At 45.3% G+C, this 14,445-nt stretch overlaps 1 protein-coding gene across 4 annotated transcripts in view; it reads left to right on the plus strand.

The window, feature by feature from the left end:
* The window catches only part of CHD2 (chromodomain helicase DNA binding protein 2), a 112,177-nt gene that overhangs the window by 85,366 nt on the left and 12,366 nt on the right, over positions 1-14,445 (plus strand). For 3 of the 4 annotated variants that reach the window (XM_029574570.1, XM_029574569.1, XM_029574571.1), the window contains 5 exons: positions 2,535-2,669; positions 3,788-3,966; positions 5,128-5,227; positions 5,922-6,135; positions 13,742-13,991. In XM_029574570.1, coding sequence (XP_029430430.1) covers positions 2,535-2,669; positions 3,788-3,966; positions 5,128-5,227; positions 5,922-6,135; positions 13,742-13,991 — 878 coding nt within the window. The remainder of the gene's footprint in view (positions 1-2,534; positions 2,670-3,787; positions 3,967-5,127; positions 5,228-5,921; positions 6,136-13,741; positions 13,992-14,445) is intronic. The other variant, XM_029574573.1, reaches the window with a different exon arrangement.

Raw genomic sequence — 14,445 nt, forward strand, 5'->3', positions numbered from 1 at the left:
CCTTCTCTAGAGCATCAGGGAAGTTCCACTCCACATGATGACCCATTTCCACCCTTCCTACAGAGGTTGACAGAAATCATTCTTTTATAATTGGAAGTGGAGCAAGAATCTGAAGAATTTCAAGGTGTGTTATAGTTCATTTAGCTGCCAAAGCAAATCAGAGTGGTTCCAGTCCATAGAGCTCTACAAGACCTTCAAAAGCAAAACGGAAAGACTCCTTTATCAACTCAATAGAGAGGTCAATAATGAAAACAAACTGTCTATGTAAGTTAGCCAGATAAAACCTCTCAGGGATACTGGGTAACTCTTCCTTGATGCTCTAGAGAAGGACCTGGAGGAATATCATGGCTATGCTGACGAATATTCCTACATTTTGCACTTCTTATCCGGTTAACTAAACCAGATAAGCAGCGATATCATTATGTTAGCTGGATAAGTAGTGCTGCCCCAATCTGCCCACAACTTAGCTGTTTAACTGGTTTATCCGGTTCAGCAGCCACCACTTAATGGAGCTTCTCCAGCTAAGTAGGGTTTGAATATCGGGTGCAGCAGCGCCGGGGTCATTCTAGACTACAACTACCTCAGACTCTGTGGTTGAATCAGCTCTCAGTGGCAAAGAAAACCAAGGCATTTGTGGCAGTCCCACCAGGAAAAGAACAGAGACTTTTTGATGCCATAGGAAGAAAACAGTACCAAGCAGCTGTGCTCCCGTCTAGGGTGGCAGGTAGTGCGCTATCTTTACAAGATGAGAGGCTTGTGATGCTTTTCAAAGTCACTCGGTCAGGCTCATTGGACAGTGCCTTCCCCTGGAGAATCCATGCTGCCTCGGATCCTGCAGCCCACTGGATTGTGCTCTCCTTTCCTTCAGCAGCGTCTCCATTAATTTTCCCACCATTGAGGTAAGGCTAACCTGCCTGCAGTTTGCAGCCTCCCTCCTGCTACCACTTTTTGTGAAGCGGGACCACAGCTTCCTTTCGCCAATCTTATGGCACCACTCTGATCTCCAAGGAGCTATTGTAATCCGAAGTGCCGAAAGGTGGAATAGAAGTAAAAAACTAACCAGGTCCTTCAGCAGACCCACTAGCACCTCTCTGAGCTCCTTTAGTATCTTGAGAGGAATCTCAATCTGCCCCGTGGCCTTGTCCACGCTCAGTTTTGCTGGTTCCTCCCCAACACACTTTTCTGTAACTACCCCGCTGCCATCCATGCTCTCGGCAAGCAGCAGCAGTCGGACACCGAGCTGCTTATTCTGCTGTCTCCTCATCCTTCTCCACACCTTCTTCCTTTCGATTGTACGATGTCACCTCTGGCCTTCCTCCTCTCTCTGCTATAGCTCCACGCTTTACCTCTGTGGTGATCTTTTTCTTTTGCTTGAGCTTTCGCTGGCCTGATTTCTTTCCTAGTCTCCTTCAGCCTCACCAGATAATCTTCCCCATCTTCCTGTTTTGGAGTTTCCTTTGTATGTTTTGAGTGCTGATCCTTTTGCTTTTATGTTTCCAGCGACTTCCTCGGAGAGCCGTATCTGTTTCCTTTCCTCTTACTTTTATTTACTTTTCTTACACAAAGCTGTGTTGCCATTAGTAGAGCTCCTTTTAATTTGTTCCTCTTCACACATCTCCTCCCTTCCTTCAAGCTCCTCCTCAAGGTATGTTGCCATTTTACCGAAGTCTGTATTTTTGAAATCCAGGATTTGATCTTTTCTCTCCGTCTTGGCTGCTGTATTAATCCATACGTCTGATCACTGGTGGGCATCTACCCAGACCTTAGTGATACTGTCTCCATTTGTGAATGCCAGTGTAACCAGTATGGAGCAGCAGTTACATGAGGAAGCTTGCTGGGCAGACTGGATGGACCATTTGGTCTTTTTCTGCCATCAGTACTATGTTAGGCCCAGTATCATCCTTCCCCTCGTGGGTTCCATCACTATCTTTCTGAGCAGAGTCTACAGAAATTGGACGTATGTAGAATCATTTTGAGATACCTTAATGGGACCAATTCCTTTCAGAAGTCTGATAGATGGTTTGTCCTGTTTGGTGGGCCTCGTAAGGGCAAGGCTGCTCTTAAGTCTTCTATAGCCAGATGGATTAAGGAAGCTATTGGCCAGGGGCTACCAGTTCCAGCGAGAGCACAGATGGCTTCCTGGGCGTTATCTAGAGTGGCCTTTCCAGAGGAGAGGAGGAGAAGAGAGAAGGCCTTGGTGTAGTTCCTATTTCTGAAACTTTAACGCTAAAAGTTATTACTCATTGTCAAAGCTAATCGACTGAACAATCATGAGAGAGTATATCAGTAAGGCTTATTACTGTATCAGCTCATGTACTGTAAATAATGTCATGGAAAACTTGTCTCTGCCTGCTGGCAGGGAGACATAATCCAATTGCCTGGACTGATATGGCAGGATTAAAGGAAAGGAGATTATCAGGTAAGATCACATTTCTCCTTTGTATGCCATTCACACAACACATTTCAGGCCAAGAACTTCAGCTACTTACCAGCAAGCAGAAGAATGATGCAAACTTCCATTGATTTCCTTATAGACCAAGCGTGGCGATACGAAGGCTGGAAGTAAAACCAAGAAGTCTCAGGGACCTGTCCATATTACGGCTGGGAGTGAACCGATTCCTATCGGAGAACAGGAAGAGGATGATCTTGACCAGGAAACGTTTAGTATCGTGAGTATCTATCCTCGTGCACAGTAATGCTGCTCTTCATTACCTCTGTGATAAATTTAAGTTCTATAATCCTCAGCGGGAGAGCAGTTTGAGCTCATAGATTCTGTGAATCTGTGGCGGCGTGTCTCTATTCTTCCACTATGCATGGAGATAGATTTAGATGGCAGGGTTTGAACCTCCTGTGCTTCCCTAAGAATGAAAGGGACTTGGGTGACTTTTGTTAGTCAGGGAAATGTTATTTGCGTATGTGATACAGACCCCAGTGCTTTCTTTAAAAATGGATAATTGTCCAACTAGTGTTGACAAACTTTCAGGCCTATTTAGAAGGAACTACTATTTATTTTTTAATCCTCCTTTTCAAAAGCTTACGGCAGCTTATCGTACAATAAGGCCCTATCCCAAAGAGCTTACAATCTAAGTGGATGCCTGAGGCGGTGGGAGATAGACTTGCCCAAAGTCACAGGTGGTGTCACTGGGAAACTGAGATTTGAACCCTGGTTTCTCTGGTTCTTATCCTGTTGCTCTAACTACTTGGCCATGCCATGTACATGAATTCATAGCAACTACTTATGAAAAATATTCCACTGAGGCAGATGGATTCCTATTGCTATAGAGTGATTCAGAAAATATACACAGCTTAACTCACTGGGAATAGAATTGATTTTTGGCATGGATTCTTCTTTCATTAGAAGGCCAACAATTGATGCTACCAATCAGTCTGGTGGTGATATCCTAATGGTCAAACTGTAGATACATATTTTTTGAGACACCTCGTATTTGGTTACTGTTTTGCTTCTTTGGAAGTCTAAATTTGCATTTTGACAGAAGGTGGTCGTCTCATTACATCATAAATCCTGCAAGGCATTAAGACCCAAGCCTTGTGCGAGTTGATGCTGTTCGGACTCCGCCTGTGATGGATGCTGATGCATTGCCCTTTCTCTCATTGATTCTTGGAATTTAAGCATAGGAAGAGATTTCAGAGTTTTAATTTTAGTTTCAGGAATATGTTCTAGTTCAGGCGGGATTTAAAGAATATATTTCCGATTTCCATATTAGATTAACGTCAACCTCTTTATCATTATAAACCTCCCAAGAAAATGATTTGAATTCTTCTGCAGTGCAAAGAGAGAATGAGGCCAGTGAAGAAGGCACTGAGACAGCTGGATAAGCCAGACAAGGGACTGACCGTGCAGGAGCAACTGGAGCACACCCGCACCTGCTTACTGAAAATCGGGGACCGCATATCCGAGTGCCTTAAAACCTACGGTGACCAGGAGCTTGTGAAACTGTGGAGAAGGTACCCGTGTCTTCGTTTCATGCCAAGTTCCCTACCCCACTCTCGCTGCCTGCATTTCCACAAAAGAGCCAGGAATGAGCTGGGAGGAAAGGGCTCTCTGTAAACTTTATAACATCACTTCTTGGCACGATTGCTGTAATTTACATGTACTCTGTGTGCTTCTGAGATCCAAAAATTGGATCATTAAAATGGTAAGAATGTTAGAGAGAGAGAGTGTAAGGCCCATCAAGGTAGGGCGATTTACCTCCCGCCGTCACTGGGGGCTCTCGGTGCTTTTCTTACTCAGCACGCATACATAACATGGTCTTGCTCACACATTTTTATTTTATTTATTTACGTTCTGCTTTCCAGCTCCTCGGAGTGGATTAGGTTCAGGTACTGTAGGTAATTCCCTATCCCCAGAGGGCTTCAGTCTGAGTTTGTACCCGAGGGGGTAAAGTGGCCACAAGGAGCGGCAGTTGGGACTGTTTCATGAGCCGCTGCTACCGCCACCGGGCTACTTCTCCACTCTGGGCCAATATGCTGCCACGCTGGCCACAACCCTCAAGTTGGCTGACCGGGGTGTAGCCGAATGAGTTCCCTTGTGAGCTCGTCAGCTTGTTCCCGAGATGACGTGGCTAGTCCTTCCTCGCAGACTGGGCCCTGATTTTTGCAGTCACGTTCCTTGGGGGGGGGTTCGTGGGGAGGGGAGAAGAATCAGGATGACTTGCCATGGGCCTCATGTCCCCGCCCCATTTTATTTTTTTTTTAATAATTTCTTGTCCGCGCTGCTGGACATCTTCCTGTACCCAGTGGCAGCAGGGCCTGCATTACAGAAACCCACCCACTCTTTAATCTGAGGGACACCCCTATTGCTTTTCACTCTGAGGGCCATGCTCTGGCTGTTCTGCCTTGGGCCCGGCTCCCTCCTACGGTCGACCCTGCTTAAAGCCCTACCCAGATTATAGACACCCCATTGATTGTGTTGCAAATCAAGCGGGCACATGCGTTTTGTAATTACGGAATATTTTACAACCCCCTGCACAGCAGATTGGTGAATCCTTGGTTGTCCCACCAAATCTGGATCAGTGAAAACTCTAATGCCTGTTCTTCCATGAAGAAAAGTAACATGGAATGACGCTTTGCAGGAAATTGATGATCCAAATGGGATTTGTTTTTCAGGAACCTTTGGATATTTGTGTCCAAGTTCACAGAATCTGATGCCCGAAAATTACACAAACTCTATAAGATGGCCCATAAAAAACGGTCTCAGGAAGAAGAGGTAAAAAATCAACTTCTCATGTTTTCTTAGTTCACATTTCCATACGCCCCAGAGAGCTTCCATGGCTTCTGTTTGTGACACTGTGCCCCACATACACCAAGAGGGGAGCCCCTTTCAGAGCTGTGTGCCTACAGTCAAACTCCCTCCGTGGCGTTCCCATCTCTGCCGGGAATCGCTGGCACTGCAGAACTTACCCAGCTTACAATATAGGCAGTAAAATGTTAAAGGTTAGTTTTAGTGCTGCAGTGGAACGGGCTCTGCAGCCTGAAGTCTTTTTAGGACAGCGTCACCATAAATAAAAGTGCCAAGCGAGCGACACTTAAGATACCACTACAGAGGAATGATCCTCCCTACTGCGAAACCTCACCTATCCGATTCTCGTAGCCCATTGCAATAGCATAAACCTTCCCTTTCTGTAGCACCACAGCACATCACCCTTTAAGAGTTAAATACATTAAACGATGGCTTAAATTGCAAATACACAAAAGACCTTACTTAATCGTTTTTTCGCTTAGGCACAGAGTGGGGAAAAATCTTTTCTGAATAAAGGCCCAGATCTAATATATCACTGGAAAGACCCGGGTTTGAGACTGAACCGGCCTCGCCATAGTTCAGTTTCTCCCTTTCCAGGGAAGGGCTCCAGTTGTGTATTTCCATTTCCTCCCACTGTAAGCTGCCCTTTTGCAATCATCAGCAGGGGCAGAAGAAGAGAGAGGATGCCCCTGGGGGTAAGAAGGTGTTCCGACCAGAGCCTTCAAGTTCCAGCCACGATTCGGTGATGTCTCAGCCTCATGTTCCTAACATCCCTCAGAAGCCTCACCTGCCACCACCTCCTCACCCCCAGCAGATGCACGGGCACCCACGAGACCTCTACAGCTATCCCAACAAAAGGCACTTTAGCAACGCAGGTGAGTCCACCGCTTGCACTGCTGACCCTGGTTTTGTAGGACTTCCCATGTGGGAGTTCATTTTGGTATCTGCATTTAGATATTGAGCCATGATTGGTCCATGCCAAGAATCCCATTTCTACATAGAGTGTTCGAAGTAAAGGATTCAGGAATACAGTGAAGCCTAGGCTACTCTAACCTTTTTATTTAATAGAAAAAAAAATGCGTTTTAGGGAGAAAACAGTACATGTGAATGTAGCGGGACTAGTTTATCTGTCCATGATGTTTTATTTATTTCTTGCACGGGATTGTACAGGCTTCGTTATCCTGCAGTGAGCTCTGCAGGGGACAGCCAACACCCATCTAACCCCTGGGCCTACTCCAACTCATTTGCAGTTCGAACAGCAGGGGGGCTTCAGAATCGGGCAGGACAGCTGGAGCAGGCCCAATGGTTAGACAGGTGTCAGTGGTCCCTTGTGCAGAGTAAGGAAACCTTGCTTAAGAGTAGTGTTGCAATGCCACTGACTCAGAATCTGGAAGGCTAAAATATAGTCATCCTTGCAAGGAGAAAAATAACACTTTAAATGAGTTGCATGGCATAAGGATCAAAGCTATGGGCTACTTAGCACTATACATCTCAGAAAGCATTTTGACTTCTCAGCTTTTTGAGTCTGCTAGCTGTAAAGTCTATTATTTACCTTAAGGTGGTTACGCCCAAAGAAAAAAGCCATCATTTTTTAAATGTCCTTTGCAATAGAGTTTATAAATATTTAAAATTAAAACTATTTCCTGAACATACCCAGATCAGTCCAGACAAGTAGGCAGACAAGTGGGTTTATGAATCCCTACCAGCAGATGGAGGCAGAGAAGAAAAACGAGTGTGCCACCTGCAGTCCCTCAGTATTTCTCTGTCTCCAGCAGATGGTAGAGGTGCATATCTGCAGTCATGACTGAAAGTGGAGACGTGGGGGTTTTTAAAGTTGGATTCCGCTCCCCGAGGTACTAGCTTCCTTTGTGGGCCATCCCTCAGATTGAGCCGGGCGACTGGGGGGTTGGATACCCCTGCCTGGAGTGGCCAGATACCTCCGGGGACCTTGATAGCCAGGGTACTGGCTCACTCTGGGTGACCTGAAGTCGTCGTCTCTCCGCCGCTGGCTCCATGCAGAGAAGTATCCCTCGTTTTGTTTTTACATTTAAGCTTGTAAAAAAAAACCCCCAAATAAATAAAATAGTAGAACAGAGAGCGTCAAGTGGAGCCAGGATCATTGGCTTGTGAGGCAGTGGCAGGGTGGTCGACCAGCGGGAGTGGAAAAAGCTGGGCTTGACAGGAGGGGAGGGCCCAGGACTGCATGTGAGTTTTGCCTTTTTCCCCTGGCGGGGGAAGATTTGGTGGGCGCCATGCAGCTCTTAGGTCGCTGTCATTGTTCCTCCCGCGCGCCATCCATGCCGGCTGTGCTCTGCTGCTTGCGCGGTTCTTAGGCCACTGCCGTTTTTTCCTGTGCACCATCGGGCGGTGAGGGTGCGAATTTTCATGCATTTCGGTAGAGGCCATGTGGTGCGGCCTTACTCATGGCAGTGCACTAAGGTCGACCACATGGTAGATAAACCGCGCATGGAACCTTGTAAAGCCTGATTGAATGATCAATTCCTCTGCACAGGTTGTGCTAAGGGAGGGGAGGGCCTTCTGGTAAGCCTTCTAAGGCCAGGAAGGCCTCTCGATCTGTGAGTGTTGCACCTGGTTCCAAGGGAGGGGGACTCCTTTGTTTCTTCTCCTGTAGGGGATCACAGTCAGGGGGCCTTGGCCAGACGGGGATGCCTGTCACTCCCCTCCCCCTCTCTCCTGCAGTGCAGGAACAGGAAGAGGGGAGCGGATGCGGAGTCCGGTCTCTTTACTCAAGAGATTGGAGGCCACAGAGTTTTTCCCCCAAATTCGTTTTGCTAATGAATGAAGGTTTTCTGGCTAGGGAAAGCTCAGGCCAGAGGAGATTCAGAGAATGAAGGTCGGGCCCGTCCCAGAGACCGAGACTGGATTCGGTGGGCAGTTCGGAGCGAGGACTCAGACACCTGGGGGTGGAGGGAGACCCCAGGGACCTACCTAGATGACTCCGACGAGATGCAGGATGATCCTGCGTCACCCCAAGGTGCGGATCCAGATGCAGACCCGGATTGGGCCAGGCACCAAATACAGATGTGGACAAAGATGATCCGGACCTCCTGTAGGGACCCACAACCAAGGGGGATGACTCTTGGGTAGACCATTTGTTTAAGAAGGAGGAGCTTCGCCCTCTCATTCCTCAGGTGTTGGAAGAGTTGGGGGTGAAGCTGACTCAGGAGAGTTGGATAATGAGGGTGTCAACCAGTTCTGGATGGACTGCGGGGCCCTCCTAGTGCTTTTCCCATTCCTACAAAGATTCAGAAGCTCATTAGTCAGAAATGGGACAGGCTTAAATGTCGGTAGGGCAATGGCTAAACTTTATCCCTTGCTAGAGGAGCACTTGGACTGTCTTAAGACCCCTAAGGTTGATGCAGTGGTCTCGGCCGTCACTAAGAAGACTACGACTCTGGTGGTGGGTTCCACTACCCTGAAGGATATTCAGGATCACAAACTGGAGATCCAGTTGAAGCGCATGTTTGAGGTGTCAACCTTGAGTTTGTGAGCCGCAGTGTGTGCCAGCATGATGCAGCGAGCTTGTTTGTGCTGGATCCAGAAGCCTCAAAAACAAGCAACGCGAGCCAATGCAAAGACAAGATTCTTCAGTCACAGAAGGGAAGCCGGTACGGTAGGCCTGGACACCCTAATGCGCCTGTGGCCAAGGGGGATCCTTCTGTATGTGTTTCCTATGTGGTTTCTCATAGGTCAAGTGTTGTGGCGCATAGAAGTGCATCCAGGGTCAGTAGTGTTGGTGGCACCGGAATGGCTGAAGTGTCCATGGTTCGCAGATCTGGTGTATCTGGCAGTGGATGGACCTCTCAGGCTGGCTCATCTGCTGGGATTATTGCGGCAGGAACCCATATTTTCGGATTGGGAGGAACACTTTTGTCTCGTGGCTTGGCTTTTGAGAGGCGGCGCTTGAGCATAAAAGGATATTCAGAACCAGTAACTACTATCCTTTTGCAGGCGAGGCGACCTGCTACTTCCATGGCATTCATCAGGGTTTGGAAGGCTTTTGAAACCTGGTGTCTACAACAATGCCTGGATCCTCTGTCAACGACGGTTCCGCATATTTTGTCCTTCCTTCAGCAGGGCTTGTCCAAGGTTTTGGCCTATAGTTCACTCCATGTCCAGGTTTCTGCCTTGGGTTGCCTTAGAGGCAAGGTGTGGGGTAGGTGTTTGCCTCCCATCCTGATGTCATTCGATTCCTGAAGGAGGTGAAGCATATATGCCCTCAGATGTGGAAGATGTGCCCAGATTGGAATCTTTGGAGCCTCTTGCATGGGCTTCTTTGAAGGACCTTAGGTTAAAGGCATTTTTTTTTTTGTTTGCGATTTGTTCAGCCAGATGGATTTCCAAGCTTCAAGCTCTATCTTGTCGCGATCCTTTTTTGCGTATCACAGACAGAATGTTCTTGCGTACGGTGCCTTCTTTTTTGCCAAAAGTGGTTTCTATCTTTCATGTGAATCAAACAGTTGAATTGCCGGGTTTTCCAGACTTGTCTAGAGATTCGGCAGAGAGTAGAGATCTCCATATTTTGGATGTGCGCTGCACTCTTACATTATTTGAAGGTCACTAATCCCTTTCTGCGATCGGACCATCTGTTTGTGGTATTCAGTGGAGCGAAGAAAGGAAAGAAAGCTTCCAAAGCTACTTTGGCTCGTTGGTTGAAAGAGGCTATTTGCTCGGTCTATATTACATAGAAACATAGAAATGACAGCAGAAGAAGACCAAACGGCCCATCCAGTCTGCCCAGCAAGCTTTTGCACTTTTTTTTTAAATTTTATTTTATCATACTTACCTGTTACTCTTGGCTCTTAGTAACCTTTTGGTTCTATTTCCCTTCCACCCCCACCGTATTGTAAGGGTCAGGCCATTCCAAAGGATCTGAAAGCTCATCCAACTAGAGCGCAGGCAGCCTCTTGGGCGGAGTGCTAGCTGGTGTCTCCCCAGGAGATCTGTAGGGCCGCAGTGTGGTCCTCACTTCATACTTTCACCAAGCACCATCAATTGGTTGTTCAGTCGCAAGAGGATACTACTTTTGGTGAAAGTGTGTTGAGAGCGGGTTTTTTTTGAGTGCCCGCCTGGTATATAGGGTAGCTTTGGTACATCCCACTTGTCTGGACTGATCTGGGTTTGTTCAGGAAAGGAAAATTTGGTTCTTACCTTCTAATTTTCAATCCTGTAATACAGATCAGTCCAGAGACTCGCCCAGGTATTGCTACCGAAAGACTGATTTTCCTGGTATTTTTCTCTGTATTTCAAAGAGCTTTTTCCTGTGGGGTTTTTTGTTTTGTTTTTTTTTTTGTTGGACCAAGGGGTTGACTGGGTACTGGAGTCATGTTGGTCTCCAGTTCAAGTTTATCCAGTCCTGGTGTTTTTCGGTTCGCGCTGATATGGGGGAAGGTTTGGTAATCTTGCATTGGGTACAGGTCAATATTGAGGGACTGCAGGTGGCACTCTTGTTTATGTAGCAGTGCCTGAAAGTTTTTCTTCTCTGCCTCCATCTGCTGGTAGGGATGCATAAACCCACTTGTCTGGACTGATCTATGGTATTATAGGAACGAAAAGTAGCAGGTAAGAACCAATTTTCCCTTCACTGTACATCTCCAAAATATACATCAAGCATGCTACCAGTTTTTGTTTTTTTTTTACTTTGAGAGTGGTCACATGGCATAGTTTTTCCAAAGGCCATGTGGCAAGTGGTAACATGCACATTGTATTAGTTTGTTTCTTAGTTTACCCTTCTGACCTCCAGTTTAACAGTTCTTTTTTAGTTCCGTTGACCTGGCAGTGGGCATGTTTGAAAGTGTCACAGATTGTAAGAGAATTTTCTCATTGGTTCATGCTTGCTGATATCACGTATGAGGTAGCTAATCCAGACCAATCCAGTTCAGTGTGTCTGAATTCCCAGGAATTCAGAGTAATTTACAGGGAGGAGGCAGGCAGTTATTTAAAAAAATAAATAACTCTCATGTGCCCTAACATTTTTAATTATTTGAGGATATCTCTACTCTAAATACTGCAGAGTACCAAGTGCATTCCTTGGATATTCTAGAAATTTTCACATTGTTATATGCCCACGCGGTCTAAAATAGCACCCAAATGATGAATCTGTAATCTCATATGAACTACATGTTCTCCCTCACATTGAGAAACTTGAATACAGTCAGGTTGAAATATCTCTGTGTGCTCACACTGTGAAATGAACAGATTTTGTCTTCCAGAAATTAACCAACAGCTTATATAGATGCAATAAAATTTATTAAAACAATATCTTTAATTAATGCTCTCAAACATAATAAAAATTACAAAAATATTTGTATAAAAGATTCTTAACATTCAATAAGACGAAATTAAAACACATAAAAGGGCTGGTGCTTCCATTAGGCAAACTAGGCAGTTGCCTAGAGCATCAACATCTTGGGGGTGGCAAAATCTCACCAGCATGAGGCCCAGAGGGTAAAAGCCAATACTGCCAAAGAAGGGAGCACTGTGCTGGAGAGGTGCATGAGCGAAGGTTTCCCTAGGATGTCAAATAGTCTTGCACCTGCCTTGCATATAGACACCAACAAGCACCATCTAAAAATGTGACAAGACACCCAACAAAAAACACACACATATATAATCAATTCCTACCTTGCAATATTTTACACCAAAAAATACTAATCACTACAGAACGCCAAAATATGTTAACATACCAATCATTTATAACAATGTAAATGATTAAGTAGGACTGAAAATAATCAAATCCAAAACAATGAATATGTAACACAGTCAAACAAATGAAGCCTATGGCAATACACCCCAGAAGAGGAAATAACTTGGTTAATGAATAAGTCACAGTAATCCATGTCCATTCTGAATTAATTGCAGTGGACGTACAAATGGAGATACTGCCCAGACTCTAGCTCAGAATCTTTGTAAATCTTCATTGGCCCATACAGAGAACTACAGTCATCACGATGGATTAATCAACTGCTCAACTCGAAAAATTTGTTGATTGCTCAACATAGTCAATAATAGCTTCCTCAAGGGCACTGCAGAGCCCCGATAGTGACCTCACTAAAACAAACTAACCACATAAATCATCCTCAAAATCTATCACCCAAACTTAGGCCTGGATTTATCAAAATGCACTAAATATTGCATGCGATAGGAAAAGGGGCGTGTTTTATGGTAATAGCGCACTTTGCAATAAACAGCCTCTCTTAGCGCTTTGCATAGGTATTACCGCAAATTGCGATAACTTTATCGCACTTTGCGGTAAGTGCCAGAATTGTAATTCCTACCTACAACCACTGGGGGGGTGGGAGAGAGAGAGCCTAGCCATAATGCCCTCATACTAAGTAGGTATTTATACCTCTATATGAGGCCCACCTAGTTACTCGAGGTGAGGTTTAAGTAGGGGTTAGGGGCCACTTTGACTTTCAGAGTGAGACATATGAAGAGAACAGTGCTCTCTTGTGAAGATTTGATGAACTTCGGAGTGAGGAAACTCATCCAAAGTTGAGATTTGTGCAATGTTCTCTCATTCTACCTTGATAATACCTACCTAATATGAGGGCAGTATGGTCTCTCTCGCTTTCTCTCTCTCGCTCTCTCTCGCCCTGATAGCTAGGCTGGCTCTCCAGCAGCTTAAATACTAAAAACGCTATTTGCGAAAACATTGCAAAGCACAATAAAGCCATATTGCGCAGCTTAACGCAAATGAAAAAGGTGTAGTTAAAGCCGTGCGATATGGCTTCGCAAAATTGTGAAGTCAGCCCACTTGGCCACAAATCATGCCCCAAACTCCTCCCCTTTTTCTGATTTGTATCGCACCATGCGTTATAGTGCTTTCACATGCGTTAAAGGTGCTTAACGCATGCGAAAACACCATATAGCACTTTGATAAATGACCCCCTTAGTGTAACAAAACGCATCGTAACGGCAGTAAACGACATCAACAAACTCAACTTAAGACACTTACTCCAGCCATTTTGTTATTGAAAGACATAACACTCATCCAGACCAATCACATCCATTTACCTAGACTTGAAATATAAACCACCAATCAGAAAAACTCTCATAAGTTGGTGGTTATTGTAATAGATATGGAGTTAAACCAATTTATTTTTTGCTCTCCCAGAAATTAATACAGCAGTATGCCTAATATTTCAACAACACTTTTGCTAAATTGCCTTGTGCACCAGCATTGAAGTGTTATATTTTGTTGGTCTATGCTATAGTGTGCCCTAAATATTTGCTATGTGGATAGCTTGCCCCATTTACAAGCCGAATGATAGGAGGTACTTGTACACTACTGACCACTTAAATCTTGGAGCTGCTACCTGGAAGCATTTCAGTAGTTCATGCTGTACTTAAATGTTATATGTTACCATGTCTCTCTGCAAGTACTCGACTGAGGGTCCTAGTGCTGGCCCCTCTTAGCCAGGATGCGTTCTGTGGGCCTGACGCTGTGTGTTCTTGCAGACCGAGGAGAATGGCAAAGAGATCGAAAGTTTAATTATGGTGGTAACAGTAACCAGCACTGGGGAGGAGAACGGCATCACCCGTATGAACAGCACCGGTACAAGGATCACCACTACATAGAAAACAGGCCTCATGGGGATCCCCGCCGCAATTCTGCCAATTATCGACCAAACAATCTTTCTCGCAAGAGACCATATGAGCAGTACAATAGCGAGAGAGACCACCGGGGACACAGAGATTACTATGACAGGTACAGAGCTAAAACGAACTCTAAAAATATACTGAGAAACCTGATCTTAGAAAACCTGAATAATGATAGCAGACTGCTTCCTCTTTTGAGCTATCTCCTAGGAATCTTGGGTTTGTAGTGCTACTTACATCTGTGTCCCACGCTCCTCCTGAAAGCACACCTAGCCAGTCAGGTTTTCAGGATATCTTAATGAATATGCATGGTTAGTTTGCATACATCGGAAGAGCCAGTGTATGCAAATCTCATGCATATTCATTGTGGCAATCTTGCAAACCTGATTGGATAAGATGTGCTTCCAGGAGAGGGCTGGAAAACATTGCGTGTTATAGCAAGGGATAAGCAGGAAATATATATGTTTGGGGCTGTAAATTTAAAAAAAAAAAAAAAATCAGCTCAAGTTAAGGGGACGAAATCTCAGATTTAGCCACAAGAAAGATTGTAGTGAAGGCAGGGC

The sequence above is a fragment of the Rhinatrema bivittatum genome, chromosome 13 (genome assembly GCF_901001135.1).
Source record: "Rhinatrema bivittatum chromosome 13, aRhiBiv1.1, whole genome shotgun sequence".
Taxonomy (NCBI): domain Eukaryota; kingdom Metazoa; phylum Chordata; class Amphibia; order Gymnophiona; family Rhinatrematidae; genus Rhinatrema; species Rhinatrema bivittatum.